The sequence below is a fragment of the Hakea prostrata genome, chromosome 10, assembly GCF_041222555.1.
Source record: "Hakea prostrata isolate BN-2017 chromosome 10, UWA_Hpros_2, whole genome shotgun sequence".
In the NCBI taxonomy this organism is placed as follows: domain Eukaryota; kingdom Viridiplantae; phylum Streptophyta; class Magnoliopsida; order Proteales; family Proteaceae; genus Hakea; species Hakea prostrata.
The window spans coordinates 26812251-26827448 of NC_142609.1; the positions used below are offsets into that span (position 1 = coordinate 26812251).

Genomic DNA, 15198 nt, shown 5'->3' on the forward strand with positions numbered 1-15198 from the left:
TCTCCGCAGTTGTTGGGTAAAGTCCTGTCAAGCCATGGTTGGGGTATAGGTCACCACTCTCTCACATCACCGTTTGGTATGAGATTGGCGCCTGTCAAGGATAACCCTAGCCCAGTGCAAAATCATACGGTCTCGAACTACATATGGTCCGGATATCTCCCCTCATGCCTAGTGCCCTTTTGGTTCAATACCTTTCCACCTATGAATGGAATCCTCAACGGGAGGCATCTGTTGGATCCCATTCCTTAACCCAGTGATCATCCACATATAATGGACAGGATGCTCTCCATGTCCTCTCACGGATCATTTCACCAGTCTTGAGCGCCCATGAGCCCTTATCTATTATATGCAACCCTACCTCTCTATGATGATAGTGGGCCTGCTTGACGCTCAGGACCCAGCCACTAACATCACGGGTTAACCGGCTTCAATACCCCTGCCGGAAGGGTAGTAGTACTCGTGAGGTTATCTAGCCAAACACTTCTAGACACTTAGCATTCATGTACTTAAGTCTAGATGCATACTCATGTAAGTTCACTAGGGTAATGGGCGAACCCACAACCCTAGTTTGAAACATAAAATAAAAAGAGTAATTTGATTCAACATCATCCATATATCTTCATATCAATGATTTAAAATTTGAAAATAAAAGAAAGCACTCAATCCATTCAATCTCATCCATCTCATACATTCTCATATTGTTTTCAAAGAATATTGAAAATAGAAGCAAAGATACTTGCTTACCTTTCATTCGTGCAAAGTCCCACACATAATCACAAGATAGTAAATATTAAAACAAGGCAATATATCAATAATGAAATTTAATCACATAATTAAACATGCAAGATAAGGTTGAGTATATTCCTCACCTTTTTAGTTAGCATAAGCTCTCCAAAGTTCCACAAAGTCACACTTACAAGTTGGTGATTATAATAAAAATAAAACTAATCATGTAAGAAGATCAATAGACATAAATTAGAAATCAATTGAGTTTTAATAGAGTTCCCAAAATCACCCAACAAAAGCCTAATCTGCCAACTAGTTTTGAACCCACCTTTCTCAACCTAGTTTCGGCAAAAAATTAAATTTCACCATCGATTCGAAGTCGAATCGAAACGAAACTTTGGGAATGTCTAATTGGCAGCAATAGGGTCCTAAGTATACCTTCAATTTGCTCTAATTCTATCTTAATCAAAAAGCCCCAATTTTGGGCCCTCGCGAGTGCTCTCGGCTGGGTCTGAAAGCCAAAATGCAAAATCGTTTGCAACGACTCGCACAAATCACTTACAAAACAAAGGGAAACATAAATGAAACTATTTGCAAGCATTCAAAACACCTATCAAGCAACAACTACTCAAATCTATCATTTATTGCGAAGAACTACTCCAAAAACTAAGCTTAAAGAAGAGGGTTTGATGATTCTTACCTTTCCTAACGTTTTCGCAATGATCCGGGTGTTAGCACGCGTCCAAATGGTTAGAAACATTACTTTCCCTTGGTTTCTCTTCCTCCTTGAGCCTCAGCCTCGTACTAGCAACATAAAATGCGAGTATGAGTGAAAGGGAGCTTCAAAATAGGGTTTTAAAGGGTAAAACCCGATTCTGCCTCGAACTGGGCTGGGGGCGGTCGACCGGCTGTTCAACCTGCCGATCGACCGGTCCTGTTTTGGAGGGTCAAACAAGGTCCAAATTGGGAGATCTTTGTCTTGTTGGAAAGGTCTTTCGACGCTCTTCGTTTTGATACCTTATTCGCGTCAATCGGATTCTCCATCACCGATCTATGGCCGTTTCAAGATCACCCTTTTTACACCATCATGATTAATCTTCTCTCTTCAATTAAACTTTAGGAGAGTTGATGAGTCATCACAAGGGTCATCCACCAACATTGGTTCCATTTCCAACCCTTCAAGCTCCACTTGAATGGCCCACATTTGCCGTCAACTCGAGGCCCGGTTTTCTCGATTTTGAAGCCACTGGTTAAAGGGGTAGAAATCCGGGGGATTTCACATTCCTCCCCCCTTAAAAGAAATTTCGTCCTCGAAATTGGGAAAGTACTAGGCTTTCGAAAGAGATGGAGATACATCACTTTTACCTTGACTTTCTTCTCCCAAAATCTACAAGAATCAAATAACAATAAGTCTTTTGTAATAAAAACAAAGGAGTAAATCTAAGATGCTTTAAAATCAAATTGAAAGTATGATCATGGCTTCATGAAGATTTCGCAAGGATCATGGCGAAGATCAATATGAAGATCATAAAACCTTAAGAATGAAAGGAGATTGTAGAAGAGATGGTTGCAAGGTTGCATCATCTTCTTCATAGTCTCAATCACAAAGAATAAAACATAGTAAGAGTAGATCAATACAACACAAGAGAGATTAATAACCTTTGATTGAAGAATAGGTGATGAAAAACTGAAAGTCTTGAAACAATTAGAAGGAATAACGAATCATGAAGATCACACTTAATTTCTCTTCGAAATCATCATGTGGAGAATTCGTAAGGTTATAGAGTGTATGGAGTTCCACTCTAGAACAACAGGGATAGAAGGATCGGTCATGGGAATGGCTTGAGGTCACCCTCCTATCAAAGGGAATAGAAGGCACAAGAAGAATTCGTAGAGAGAATAGATTAACTTCGGGGTAAACTTCTACCAAATGAAACTAGGCAACTCATATGACAGAGAATAAATCGAACAATGTATATGGTAGGCATGCATTTGGCACAGCAGCAAGGTTAGGATTATGTGGGATTTCACATTCTCCCCCCCTTAAAATAATTTCGCCCTCAAAATTGAAAGCATACCTGGGCTTCCAATAAGATGAGGAAACTTCTTCAAGGGTGTGATTGTTCCACCGAATCTTTACCAAGGGGACGGAAGGTACAATGAAAATAGATCTAATATGTAAAGAAGATTGGACTATTGGCTGACTTCTTAAACAAAAGATAGGAATTCAGAACAATAAGCTAACGTTAAGAATGCAAGAGATGCATAGGTGACAAATCGAACGAAGATAGGACAAAGGCTACGAATAACAAACTTGAAGAAAAGTTTTCCAGACTTCTCAAAAGGATCTAGGGTTTCAAAGGTCCTCCACAAAAACATCACACTTCCCACATGTCAACCAGACTTAAATCAGTTGCACAGGTCATTAAGATCCAAACAATGCATCAAAATCAACTTTTCCTCAAAACAGCAAAATTTGCCCTGCCGGAAAAACTGTCTTAAAGGGACCACTTTCTCTATTTCAATCACATTTCAAACACTTCCAACTTCGAGTTTGCTCTGGGGAAAAGGTTCTCTAGGTTTCCTAAGGTTCCAAGACTCTCAAGAGGCTTCAACAACTTCACACCAACTATTCAGGTCAACAGCACAGGTACTCTTCATTCTTACCTCTCTTTCTTTTCAAATTTCATTACCAACAACATGATTTTCTTCAAAACTGAGAAATGCTTGCTGCTATTGGTTAGAAACATGTTTAGGGGTGTTTAGATACATGCTCCAACCATTTTCCACACAAGCCAAGCTTCGACCAACAAGATTTCCCACACTTTGCACCAATTTCACTATTCATTTTGCCAAAATCCCAACTTTACAAACACTTGTCCCATTTTCAAACCAGATGAAATTTTGACACCAAACCAAATCCTACATGACTGTTTCAACATGAGGAAAGTGCTCACACACTTCATTTGGTCAAAATCCAACTTTTCAAAAATCACAAAACCTTGCCCAAAAGAGGATTCCTTCTTCTAAAGTTGCTGAATTTTCACATCCACACTGCAAAATTGATAGATTTTCATCAAACAAACCATCCTAGCATGTTTATCCAAGTCTTATGTACATGCTAGCACGTTCAAATCGCAATTTCGACAAAATCGACATTTTTCAAAAAATTACAAAAATGTCACTCTTCCAATCAAACAAGCACAAGAACTAATCCAATTGAAAACTTCTCTTGACTCAACAGGGTCACTATGCCTAGAGGAGGTAGGAGGGTTGATAGAAGTCGGGGACACGTTCTACGGCTAGTAGTTCTATAGAAGGGGTCTTCCACAACTTTCATCCTTGCTAAATTTTTCCAAAATCCAAGGGTTTCAATGGTTCTTCTCCAAACAAACCTTCTTAGCATGTTAAACCAACTCTTGTACACGTGCTAACACGCCTAAATCGCAGCTTTCATCGAAAACAAATTTTTTCCAAAAAATTTACCAAAATACCCTTCTTCACCAACTATTGCATTGTTTAACTTCCTTTACTCATGCAATGCAAATCTCAATTTGGCTCTTTAGATTCCCATCAACCACCGCGAAGAAAAAAACACTTAAGGATTAGGAGAGGTAGAGATGAGGATCAAGGTATTATTCCTATGCCACAAGTAGAGATAATACAAGGATAAGGAGGCAACAATCCAAATTCCAGATGAGCTTTAAGATCAGGATGAAGGTGATGATGAGGGTGATGATAATGGGTATGAGACTCAGGAGGTTCAGGAAGATGGGGAGGAAACTATTCTAGCTCAACAGTTTAAGGATAGAGGTCTTTCGCATTCAATTTTCGAGGCACCGAGTGTGGTTTCTCAGCTGTCAGTGATAACTTCTACATAAGAGAGAATAGAGACACACATATGCATTATAGAAGATCGATTGACACGACTAGAAGAGTAGTCTCAGGCTATGAGAGATTAGTTCTGTTCTCAGGAACAATTTCCTAAACAGATAGCTCTAGTATTATCTTCGAGTCCACGGTTGGAGGCAGAGCGATCAACTTCACGTGGCTAGGTCAGAGGATGAGAGTGATATTGCCATGGCTGATGGCACAAAGGATGAGGATGCCGGTGATGGTGACGGTGATTATGGTGATGATGATGTTCATGATGGGGTTCCAACTCGGGATGAGGATGATATTGATAATCAAAGAGATGAGGATCATAGAAATGAGGATCGAGGTCAGGATGAGATTCCGAGACATGAGGAGGTTCATACACCATGCTTCCGCTGCGATTGAGGGTCCATCACATACGACTTTTGAGGCTCCAGGTGTGGCTTCTCATCAGTCATCGATTTCTTCCACACTTAAGAGGATAAAAGCTCGACAGGAGAGGATAGAGTCCTATATGTATACCTTGGGAGAGAAATTTGCTCGACTGGAGAAGGAGTTCAGATCTAGGAGGGACCAGACAGATCACCAGAGTCGATCACCTAGATAGATAGTGCTGAGAGTTTCCTTTTATGCTTTCACAGATGTATTTCCTTTCAGACTTGTAAAAATCTCTTATGTGATTAATGAAACTCAGTTTATTTCACTTGTGTTATTGTACATTATGCATTTCTCTTATTGCATTAAAAGTTGTTAATGTTTAGTTATGACTTATAACTCATGGCGACTACTCACGACCATTACTCCCAACGACAACACCTGACTCAGACTCATACGACGACACATGACTCAGACTCATGACAACACACGACTCATAACAGAGACTCATTCACAAAGACGACTGATAGGTCCCTAGTATCACGAGTCTACACTCGACAGGGAAAGCAAATCCCTAAATTCTAGGGAAGGAAACGATTGGCAGATTTAAAGAGTCCTATTGTATTCAGGTTACTTTTTAGGATTAGATTGAAGAGTCATATTACATTCAGGTTACTTTTGAAGAGTCCTATTCGAATTCAGGTTACTTTTGAAGAGTCTTATTCGAATTGGGATGATTCTATTAATTAATACTGTAGGAACGTAATTGCTATAAATAGGGGGAAGGAAGAGTAGAAGAGACATGTTTTGAGCAATGGGAAAGTTTATGTGAGAGCTATTGCTCTTGGGTAGCCGTAGGAATCACCTACTGCTGGTAGAATGTATTGTTTCTTATTCAACTTTTATTCAAAATCCCTTTTTTCTTCTTGAGTTATTCCACCTTGTTAAGTAGCCTCATTCAGGTACCTAACAAATTGGTATCAGAGCATTCACGATCCCAAGGAAGTGAGATGACATTGTCGATCTTTCCAGACGAAGAACGAGCGAAGGAATGGTTGATTGAAGTCAAGCTCTTCTGCTGGCAACATCAGATTCAGCAAGAACACTGGCTTGCAGTAGCACTCGAACATCTAGAAGATGATGCGTTAGATTGGGTCTACCAGAGACGCTGGCCGAAATTGGATTGGGCGAACTTCATAGAGGCCTTAAGAATGGAGTTCAGAGATGAGAGCGATAAGAAATCCATCTCAGCTTTGGACAACCACAGTATGGTGGTTGAGACAAACGTAGCCAAAGTTGATTCGAAAGTACACGTTGAAAAATCCAAGTCGATTCGAATGAGAGTTTCGGGTGTCAATGCCTACCGGATTAACGTCGGGGCTGCGAGGACTCTTGCTGCTGAATCAAAGAAGAAGAGCTCAGTCGCTGCTGGCAGAAAACCTCAGGCGGCAGCTAGGGTTGCAGCAAATCATCGCAGGAAAGGAAGAAGAAGACGATGGAGTATTAGGGTTTTTGGGGTTGGTTTGGTTCACCTCAAACCGGTTCGTGGGTTTGGTCCAATCCCTATGAGCCAAAAATTGTGTTATTTGGACCTCAATCAGTTATGTTTCGTCTCAAACATAAGGCCCAAACAAACCCAACACAAAGACTGGGCTGCTAGACCCCCAAAGAAACCCCCTTGGGTCAAGCCCACTCCACTAAACCCCAGCATAAGAGATTTTCAGATTTTCACCTTGAGGACAAGGTGAAACTGTTGGAGAGGAGTATTGATAGGTCCCTAGTATCACGAGTCTACACTCGACAGGGAAAGCAAATCCCTAAATTCTAGGGAAGGAAACGATTGGCAGATTTAAAGAGTCCTATTGTATTCAGGTTACTTTTTAGGATTAGATTGAAGAGTCATATTACATTCAAGTTACTTTTGAAGAGTCCTATTCGAATTCAGGTTACTTTTGAAGAGTCTTATTCGAATTGGGATGATTCTGTTAATTAATACTGTAGGAACGTAATTGCTATAAATAGGGGGAAGGAAGAGTAGAAGGGAGGTTTTTGAGCATTGGGAAAGTTTATGTGAGAGCTATTGCTCTTGGGTAGCCGTAGGAATCACCTGTTGCTGGTAGAATGTATTGTTTCTTATTCAACTTTTATTCAAAGTCCCTTTTTTCTTCTTGAGTTATTCCACCTTGTTAAGTAGCCTCATTCAGGTACCTCACAACGACAACTTTCAACTCAAGACTCAACTCACAACTCAACACACATACACAATACTTAAAACAGACAACTTAACTCTAACCATGACTACAACCCCAGTATAAGTCATAAACTTTAATTATTTTGTATTATTCAACTAAGATGTATTATGCTTCATTTATTCAAGTTTCTAATCCAAGTTATCTATTATTCACTTCTAAGAAAAATTTAAGTCACTTCTGGATCTATGACTCAATGATGCCCCTACTATATCACATGGAGTTAGGACTTGTATGAACCAATGCTCTGATACCACCTCTGTCACACCCCACCCAGCCGGATCCGGCCATACCCGAATTCCCGTGGGGGTGATACACCGCAGACCTAGGTTTCAGTGACAATTCCATACAACATAAGATATAGCATAATTAAAATGACAAGAATAAATCAAGTTCAAGTATAAAGTTATCAAACTTGATTGATCAAAAGGTTACAGTCATCCATTATCTAAAGTTAATCAAAATGGACATCAGAGTTTAAGGGAAACATAGTTTGTTGCAGCGGAAATTAAACTAAACTGATTCCCTAATGGAATCCAAACTCATAAGAATAGTCTTTGCACGGACATAAAGCTCCAGGCAAGTCTACATCTTCTTCAGTCACTCCTTCAAGAAAACCTGCCAGAGATGAATCCTCCACTTGGAAGGAGTCCTCATAACCTGCATAATATTCTAATAGAAACAGACATATAAAAAGGAATGAGTTCAACAGAACTCAGTGAGGTCAACTCAACATCTTACCATACATTTGTCCACAAGATTCCACATCATATCATTCATTCGTACACAAGATCCCACACCACACACATAGTTTGAGTATCGACAATGTAATTAATGATAATGATATGATGTATGAATGATTATGATATTATGCTCCTAACTCTATCATGAAGTCTCTATGATAGACACGCATTAAGTTTGTACACCAATCTCCTTTGGGCGGTCTCAGTCACTCTCCCTCAACAAGAGACGTCTATTGGGTTCTCCGCAGTTGTTGGGTAAAGTCCTGTCAAGCCATGGTTGGGGTATAGGTCACCACTCTCTCACATCACCGTTTGGTATGAGATTGGCGCCTGTCAAGGATAACCCTAGCCCAGTGCAAAGTCATACGGTCTCGAACTACATATGGTCCGGGTATCTCCCCTCATGCCTAGTGCCCTTTTGGTTCAATACCTTTCCACCTATGAATGGAATCCTCAATGGGAGGCATCTGTTGGATCCCATTCCTTAACCCAGTGGTCATCCACATATAATGGACAGGATGCTCTCCATGTCCTCTCACGGATCATTTCACCGGTCTTGAGCGCCCATGAGCCCTTATCTATTATATGCAACCCTACCTCTCTATGATGATAGTGAGCCTGCTTGACGCTCAGGACCCAGCCACTAACATCACGGGTTAATCGGCTTCAATACCCCTGCCGGAAGGGTAGTAGTACTCGTGAGGTTATCTAGCCAAACACTTCTAGACACTTAGCATTCATGTACTTAAGTCTAGATGCATACTCATGTAAGTTCACTAGGGTAATGGGCGAACCCACAACCCTAGTTTGAAACATAAAATAAAAAGAGTAATTTAATTCAACATCATCCATATATCTTCATATCAATGATTTAGAATTTGAAAATAAAAGAAAGCACTCAATCCATTCAATCTCATCCATCTCATACATTCTCATATTGTTTTCAAAGAATATTGAAAATAGAAGCAAAGATACTTGCTTACCTTTCATTCGTGCAAAGTCCCACACATAATCACAAGATAGTAAATATTAAAACAAGGCAATATATCAATAATGAAATTTAATCACATAATTAAACATGCAAGATAAGGTTGAGTATATTCCTCACCTTTTTAGTTAGCATAAGCTCTCCAAAGTTCCACAAAGTCACACTTACGAGTTGGTGATTATAATAAAAATAAAACTAATCATGTAAGAAGATCAATAGACATAAATTAGAAGTCAATTGGGTTTTAATAGAGTTCCCAAAATCACCCAACAAAAGCCTAATCTGCCAACTAGTTTTGAACCCACCTTTCTCAACCTAGTTTCCGGCAAAAATTAGATTTCACCATCGAAACTTTGGGAATGTCTAATTGGCAGCAATAGGGTCCTAAGTATACCTTCAATTTGCTCTAATTCTATCTTAATCAAAAAACCCCAATTTTGGGCTCTCGCGAGTGCTCTCGGCTGGGTCTGAGAGCCAAAATACAAAATCGTTTGCAACGACTCGCACAAATCACTTACAAAACAAAGGGAAACATAAATGAAACTATTTGCAAGCATTCAAAACACCTATCAAGCAACAACTACTCAAATCTATCATTTATTGCGAAGAACTACTCCAAAAACTAAGCTTAAAGAAGAGGGTTTGATGATTCTTACCTTTCCTAACGTTTTCGCAATGATCCGGGTATTAGCACGCGTCCAAATGGTTAGAAACATTACTTTCCCTTGGTTTCTCTTCCTCCTTGAGCCTCAGCCTCGTACTTGCAACATAAAATGCGAGTATGAGTGAAAGGGAGCTTCAAAATAGGGTTTTAAAGGGTAAAACCCGATTCTGCCCCGAACTGGGCTGGGGGTGGTCGACCGGTCCTGTTTTGGAGGGTCAAACAAGGTCCAAATTGGGAGATCTTTGGCTTGTTGGAAAGGTCTTTCGACGCTCTTCGTTTTGATACCTTATTCACGTCAATCGGATTCTCCATCACCGATCTATGGCCGTTTCAAGATCACCCTTTTTACACCATCATGATTAATCTTCTCTCTTCAATTAAACTTTAGGAGAGTTGATGAGTCATCACAAGGGTCATCCACCAACATTGGTTCCATTTCCAACCCTTCAAGCTCCACTTGAATGGCCCACATTTGCCGTCAACTTGAGGCCCTGTTTTCTCGATTTTGAAGCCACGGGTTAAAGGGGTAGAAATCCGGGGGATTTCACATCTCTATTGTGAAGAGAATCGACATGAATGTTCCCACTATTCATGTTGCAAATAGAAGCCAGTGCGAGTACTTTATGTGGCTCTAGGGTGGCGACAATAAAGAAACTGGGGTTAGGCGCAAGAGGTTGCGACTAGACTAAGACCTGTATGGTGTTGAGAGAGACATATGTTCTATTGTGTATAGAATGCTCCACCATAGCACGTATATCATACTATGTGTGCTTAGCGATCATTGGAAATGAGAGGATGGATCTCTGCTTCTTTTATTGTGTGAGTCCTAGACTTTATGGTCCATTAGTGTTCTTAGTCACTTTCAATGACATCATGAAACGAAGGGTTGATGTGGTTACTTTGGGATGTTACCTATGGTCATGATTGATTTGACCTAAAGGGGCATTACCGGGAAAGGAGTCAATCCTAAGTGTAGTGATGGTCTAGGGTGAAAGGAAAGGTTTGATTCAACTACACCCTAAAAGTGTTTGCTGGCGCCAACTGTATGTGTTATAATAGTGAACATTTTAAGGACAAGAAGGTGATCTCTCAGAGGGATCGAGATACCTTTAGTCTAGTGAGTTTGAATAAAATTAGGGCACTGTGGTATACTAATACTTATTTGATGTGTTTCTTTGAGTGATGTGTCATTCTGGCCTTCTGGGAAGGTTTCTAGTTTGGGGCTCATGCGTGCAAGTATATCACTGGTCGCACAACCCATTTGCCAGTATGACTTGTGGATGTTGGTGTCTAGGACACAAGAGATCTATGTATCTAGGGTACATAGCAGAGAGATCAAAATATGTATATCTGGGATATACATGTGTGTCTGGGACACACTGTGATAGAGAGATCGAATGTGTATATCTAGGATATACATGTGTCTAAGACACACTGTGACAAAGAGTTTAACACTTGCCCTTGTGCAAGTGGGAGATGTTGGGATTTATTAATTTTGAATATAATTATATGCCCAAGGGCAAAATTGGAAACTCACATTTAGGGCGGTTACAAAATATAAGGTTATATATTTTGGTAACCACTGTATCACTTGAGAGATTACATTATTCGTACGTGAGATTTCCTAAAAGGCGGCTCCCTCTCTCTCTCTCTCCCTCTCTCCAAGAAACGCAGGGACGAGAAATTGTTCGAGGATCTTCTTCTCCTTGCTTTGGATCTTCAATTTTATACCATCCATCAACAAAGCATTTGTATTGTAGAATACATTCCCATTCCTCGTGATTGGGGAATCAAACCGGTGACCAGTTCATGGAGGAAGAGGATGTGGAATCCAAATTAACTTCCGCTACGTTAATTCTATTTTTGGAAAGCGAATCCAGGTAAGGATCTTTCCCCTTCTATTATCGAATAGAGATATATGAAATTTTACCAACACCAACAAACAAAATATAAGCCCTCCTCACCTGCAACTCCCAACAAATAAAATAATAAGCCCTCTCACCCACAAGGATCAACCCATGTTGATGACCTTATCAATTGGAGGATTAACCTGTGGAATACTACTTTGCTTAATTCTTATTCACAAGACAGAAATGTCAACCATTCCCATCCTGTCCCCTCAACCTAGGTAAATGGATTTGTTCACCGAACAAAAAGGATAAATTCCGAAATTGCTTTAGTCATGAGCATGACCGTCAAGCGAGATTTTGGTCTCTCTGATCCAAAACTTCAGTCCAGATATTGAAATTATGTCTGACCGCAGAAACTATTTCTCTTAACCGTTAAATGCATAGGACTGAATCAAAGTCCGGTAAATCTCAGGTCAGCATACTATCTGGAACTAACTTCTGCTCTTCTTGTACAGAACCCTACCAGCTCTACTTCACAAAACCAGACTTTCTAGTCCACGATTTGGAAGATAAACACTCCACCCAGGTTCGGCACTTCATCTGGAAGTGCTGCAATGAGGCACTTCCCTTCATTCAACCCCTGTTCCACCGAAACAGTTCCTCCACCCCAGTTTACCCTTTATATTTCAATGATTTTGAGAATTTAGCTCATACATTGTTTTTTCATCATGCTCGGGATGTATGGAGAGCTTCAGCATTATGGATGGATGTCGATGAGTTCCTCAGAACTCCATCCAAGAACAGAAAGATTTTATCCACTCCAAAACTCGGCAAGGAGGGGATCAAGCTGGGGTCGATACCATTTGGACTTCTCTGTTGGCAAATCTGGAAAAGTAGAAACAATGCCCCTTTTCAAAGGTGAAAGCCCATCCCTCCACAGCTCAGAAACTATAGGTATGTCAAGGTTCTGGTGGTTGTCCTCACCCTTCTCCAGATGTTTTCACCTGGACAGCTTTATATAAGTTTCTTTTGATTAAAATAAAAAGAGAGAGAAAAGAGAAGAAAATATAAATCACTAAATATTGTTTTACATTTATTCAACAAGTCAAACTCATTTATTCAACAAGTCAAACTAAGTAAAGTAAATGCAAACAAAGCATACCCAGGGCTTTTTGAGATTAACAGCTTTTTAATTTAGAAGATTGGAATTGAACTGAGATTCTACGGGCTTTTGTGGTTCATTCACATTCTCCTTTGTATATTTTCTTCTTTGCATATCTTTCTCGTCTCAAACGTAAACTTCAGCATCTGAATTGACTTTCCTAGGGAGATTGTTCGATTTTTGTAATAAATCAATAGAAGTAAGAGATTTTGGTAGAAGAGCGACTTCCATCTTTTCTCCAACATTTTGCAATGCACTTTGGAGTGGAACCACCTGCAAATAATAGATAATCACTTCATAAGCGAGACATGAAAATGCAACTCAAAAGTCCACCATAGCTTGTTTGCATGGGCTTATGAAATGAACTCATATATGATACAGATAGAAAAGAAAAATGATTCTAGGTTGCAGTTCTCTTTAATAGACATTTTGCCATAAAATTCATGTTCTCTTAAAGTACTTTACCTATAATAGATGATGCTTTTATCATGACCTCTTAAGTTCTTGATATGAACATTATACATTCTCAGTGATTATGGCCTATGATAGCTAAGACATTATTTCTGGTGGACAAAACTAACAGAATAAAGAAATATAGAAGTTAAGGGAACATAATAGCAATCGAACCAGAAAATGCAAATGCTTATGGATGAGAACTTTGATCTCAGCTACAAGTAGCAAGCGTATAGAAATGAATAGGCAGGTCTACTACATTAAAAAATAGGATGAAAACTAGCTGGAAAATAATGTAGTAATAATTAACGGTGGAATTGGCAATAAAAGGCAAAAAAGGACCATGGTAATTAATCGATGCTAGATCCTTAATGTTTGAGAAGATATGATCATGTTTTTTATCTGGGAATGTAAAATCTTAAAGTCTGTAACCAATACGGACAAATGAGAGAAATAGCTAACAGAGAGTGAAAGAGTAGAGAAGAACTAAGCCGTAAAGGAGGTAGCTTCCAATTAATGTAATTTTTGCGGGGGTAAAATTTCAATTAGTGAACAACCATGTCTGTAGTGGAGTTTGTTAAAGAGACACCAAAAAACATGGTCCACGTTTCAATTTCATTATTGACATGGTGCAGTGGTTCTGTTTGATTAGCATGTCCTCACAAATTTGTGGAGGGAGATGGCTATGTCAAAAAAACCCAAGGTCCAGCATTCCAGCTGGTGGATAAATTAATAGAGAATGGGTTGCCCTGTATCCTGCTATTTGATCAGTATGTTCCCACGAATTTTTGAATGCAGACGGTTCAGTAACTAGAAACAACAAGGTATAGCTGAGTCTGTTCCAAACATTTGAGGCTAGAAGAGACTGACACCAGTTAACACTTGCACTCCTTGAGAAACATGTAGGCTCTATGAACGTACTTCCATCAATAGAAATACCTACCACCTTTGAAATTCCAAACAAAAGCCATCCCCACAAATGACTTGGAATCCTTCTATAAATATAAAACTCCATAAGTTATTGTGCTGGACCCCACTTAGTTCACTTTTCTAGCTGGTCCTGTTATGCATCAGACCACTGGTTCATGCATTTCTATACAAACTACCATTGGATCGTCCACCCTCTAGAGCTACTTCATAGAATTAAGATTTTCATATTTCTATCCTTCATCTCAAGATAAAAAGTTTGAGGTTATTATCCAGAGGGATTACACAACTACTGACTCTACTAATTTTACAGATAAATCATCTATCAGCAAAACAGTTACTCCTGATGTTAGGCTTATCTGCTACATGTGAGTGCACAACTGCACATGTCAGCTTTGTCCCCCCCCCCTCTCTCTTACTCCACCCCAAAAACCCATCTTTCAATTAGTAGTTTCGTACTTAGGTTTTCATTCTATTTTTTGTCTGCATAACTCAACCATGTCTCTTTTCAATGTTCATTCATACTTCATCCTTCCTTTGTTTGCAAGGTCTAACCAGGACTGAAAAGAAACTTCATGGAACACATGCATCTGGAGTTCTAGACCATACTCTTCTCATTCGCTCTTAATCAAGAAGTTTTCAGTTTTCCCAAGTCTATTCTTCACTATAGAGGAAATACACTAGACAGTTCAAAATTTATAGGTTTCCCCAAATTGTTAAATTTCAGAGTTGCATTTTGATGTCTGGTTTTAAAAGAATAAATTAAGTGCTGCTTTCCTGCCAATAGTAGAGAAATGTAAAATAATTCATCTATCAACGATTCATAACCATAAATGCCAGCATTTTGAAGCCATTTTTTTGGTATATTTTGAAAGAAAATATACGAATCACACACCTTTCTTGGCTCTTTGAATGAATTCTCATCCATTACATTGTTGGATGTGAGCACAGTTTTTGTTGCCCCAGATAATGGGTTCAGATCCAGTCCATTAACAGATATCTTGAGGTTCACTGGGTTTCCCCCAAAGTTGACGATCTGCAAAAACAATTTCAACATTCAACAAAGAATAACCTATGCAACTCAAGTACCACAGAATGTAATTTTTACTGGGTGATGCAAATGATGAAGCAAGGTGATAACTGCTAACTAAATGCTGATTCCAGACAAACAATAAACAAAGAGGT

The 15198-nt window shown here is 39.4% G+C and overlaps 1 protein-coding gene across 1 annotated transcript in view; it reads right to left on the reverse strand.

Annotated features, from left to right (window-relative positions):
- Window positions 1-12553: 12553 nt before the first annotated feature.
- LOC149002385 (alpha-L-arabinofuranosidase 1-like) overlaps window positions 12554-15198 on the reverse strand; it is a 28965-nt gene continuing 26320 nt past the window's right edge. The window contains exons 17-18 of the mRNA XM_089136287.1: window positions 14909-15049; window positions 12554-12906 (exon numbers count right to left, since the gene is read on the reverse strand). Coding sequence (XP_088992413.1) covers window positions 12760-12906; window positions 14909-15049 — 288 coding nt within the window. The 3' untranslated portion in view covers window positions 12554-12759. The remainder of the gene's footprint in view (window positions 12907-14908; window positions 15050-15198) is intronic.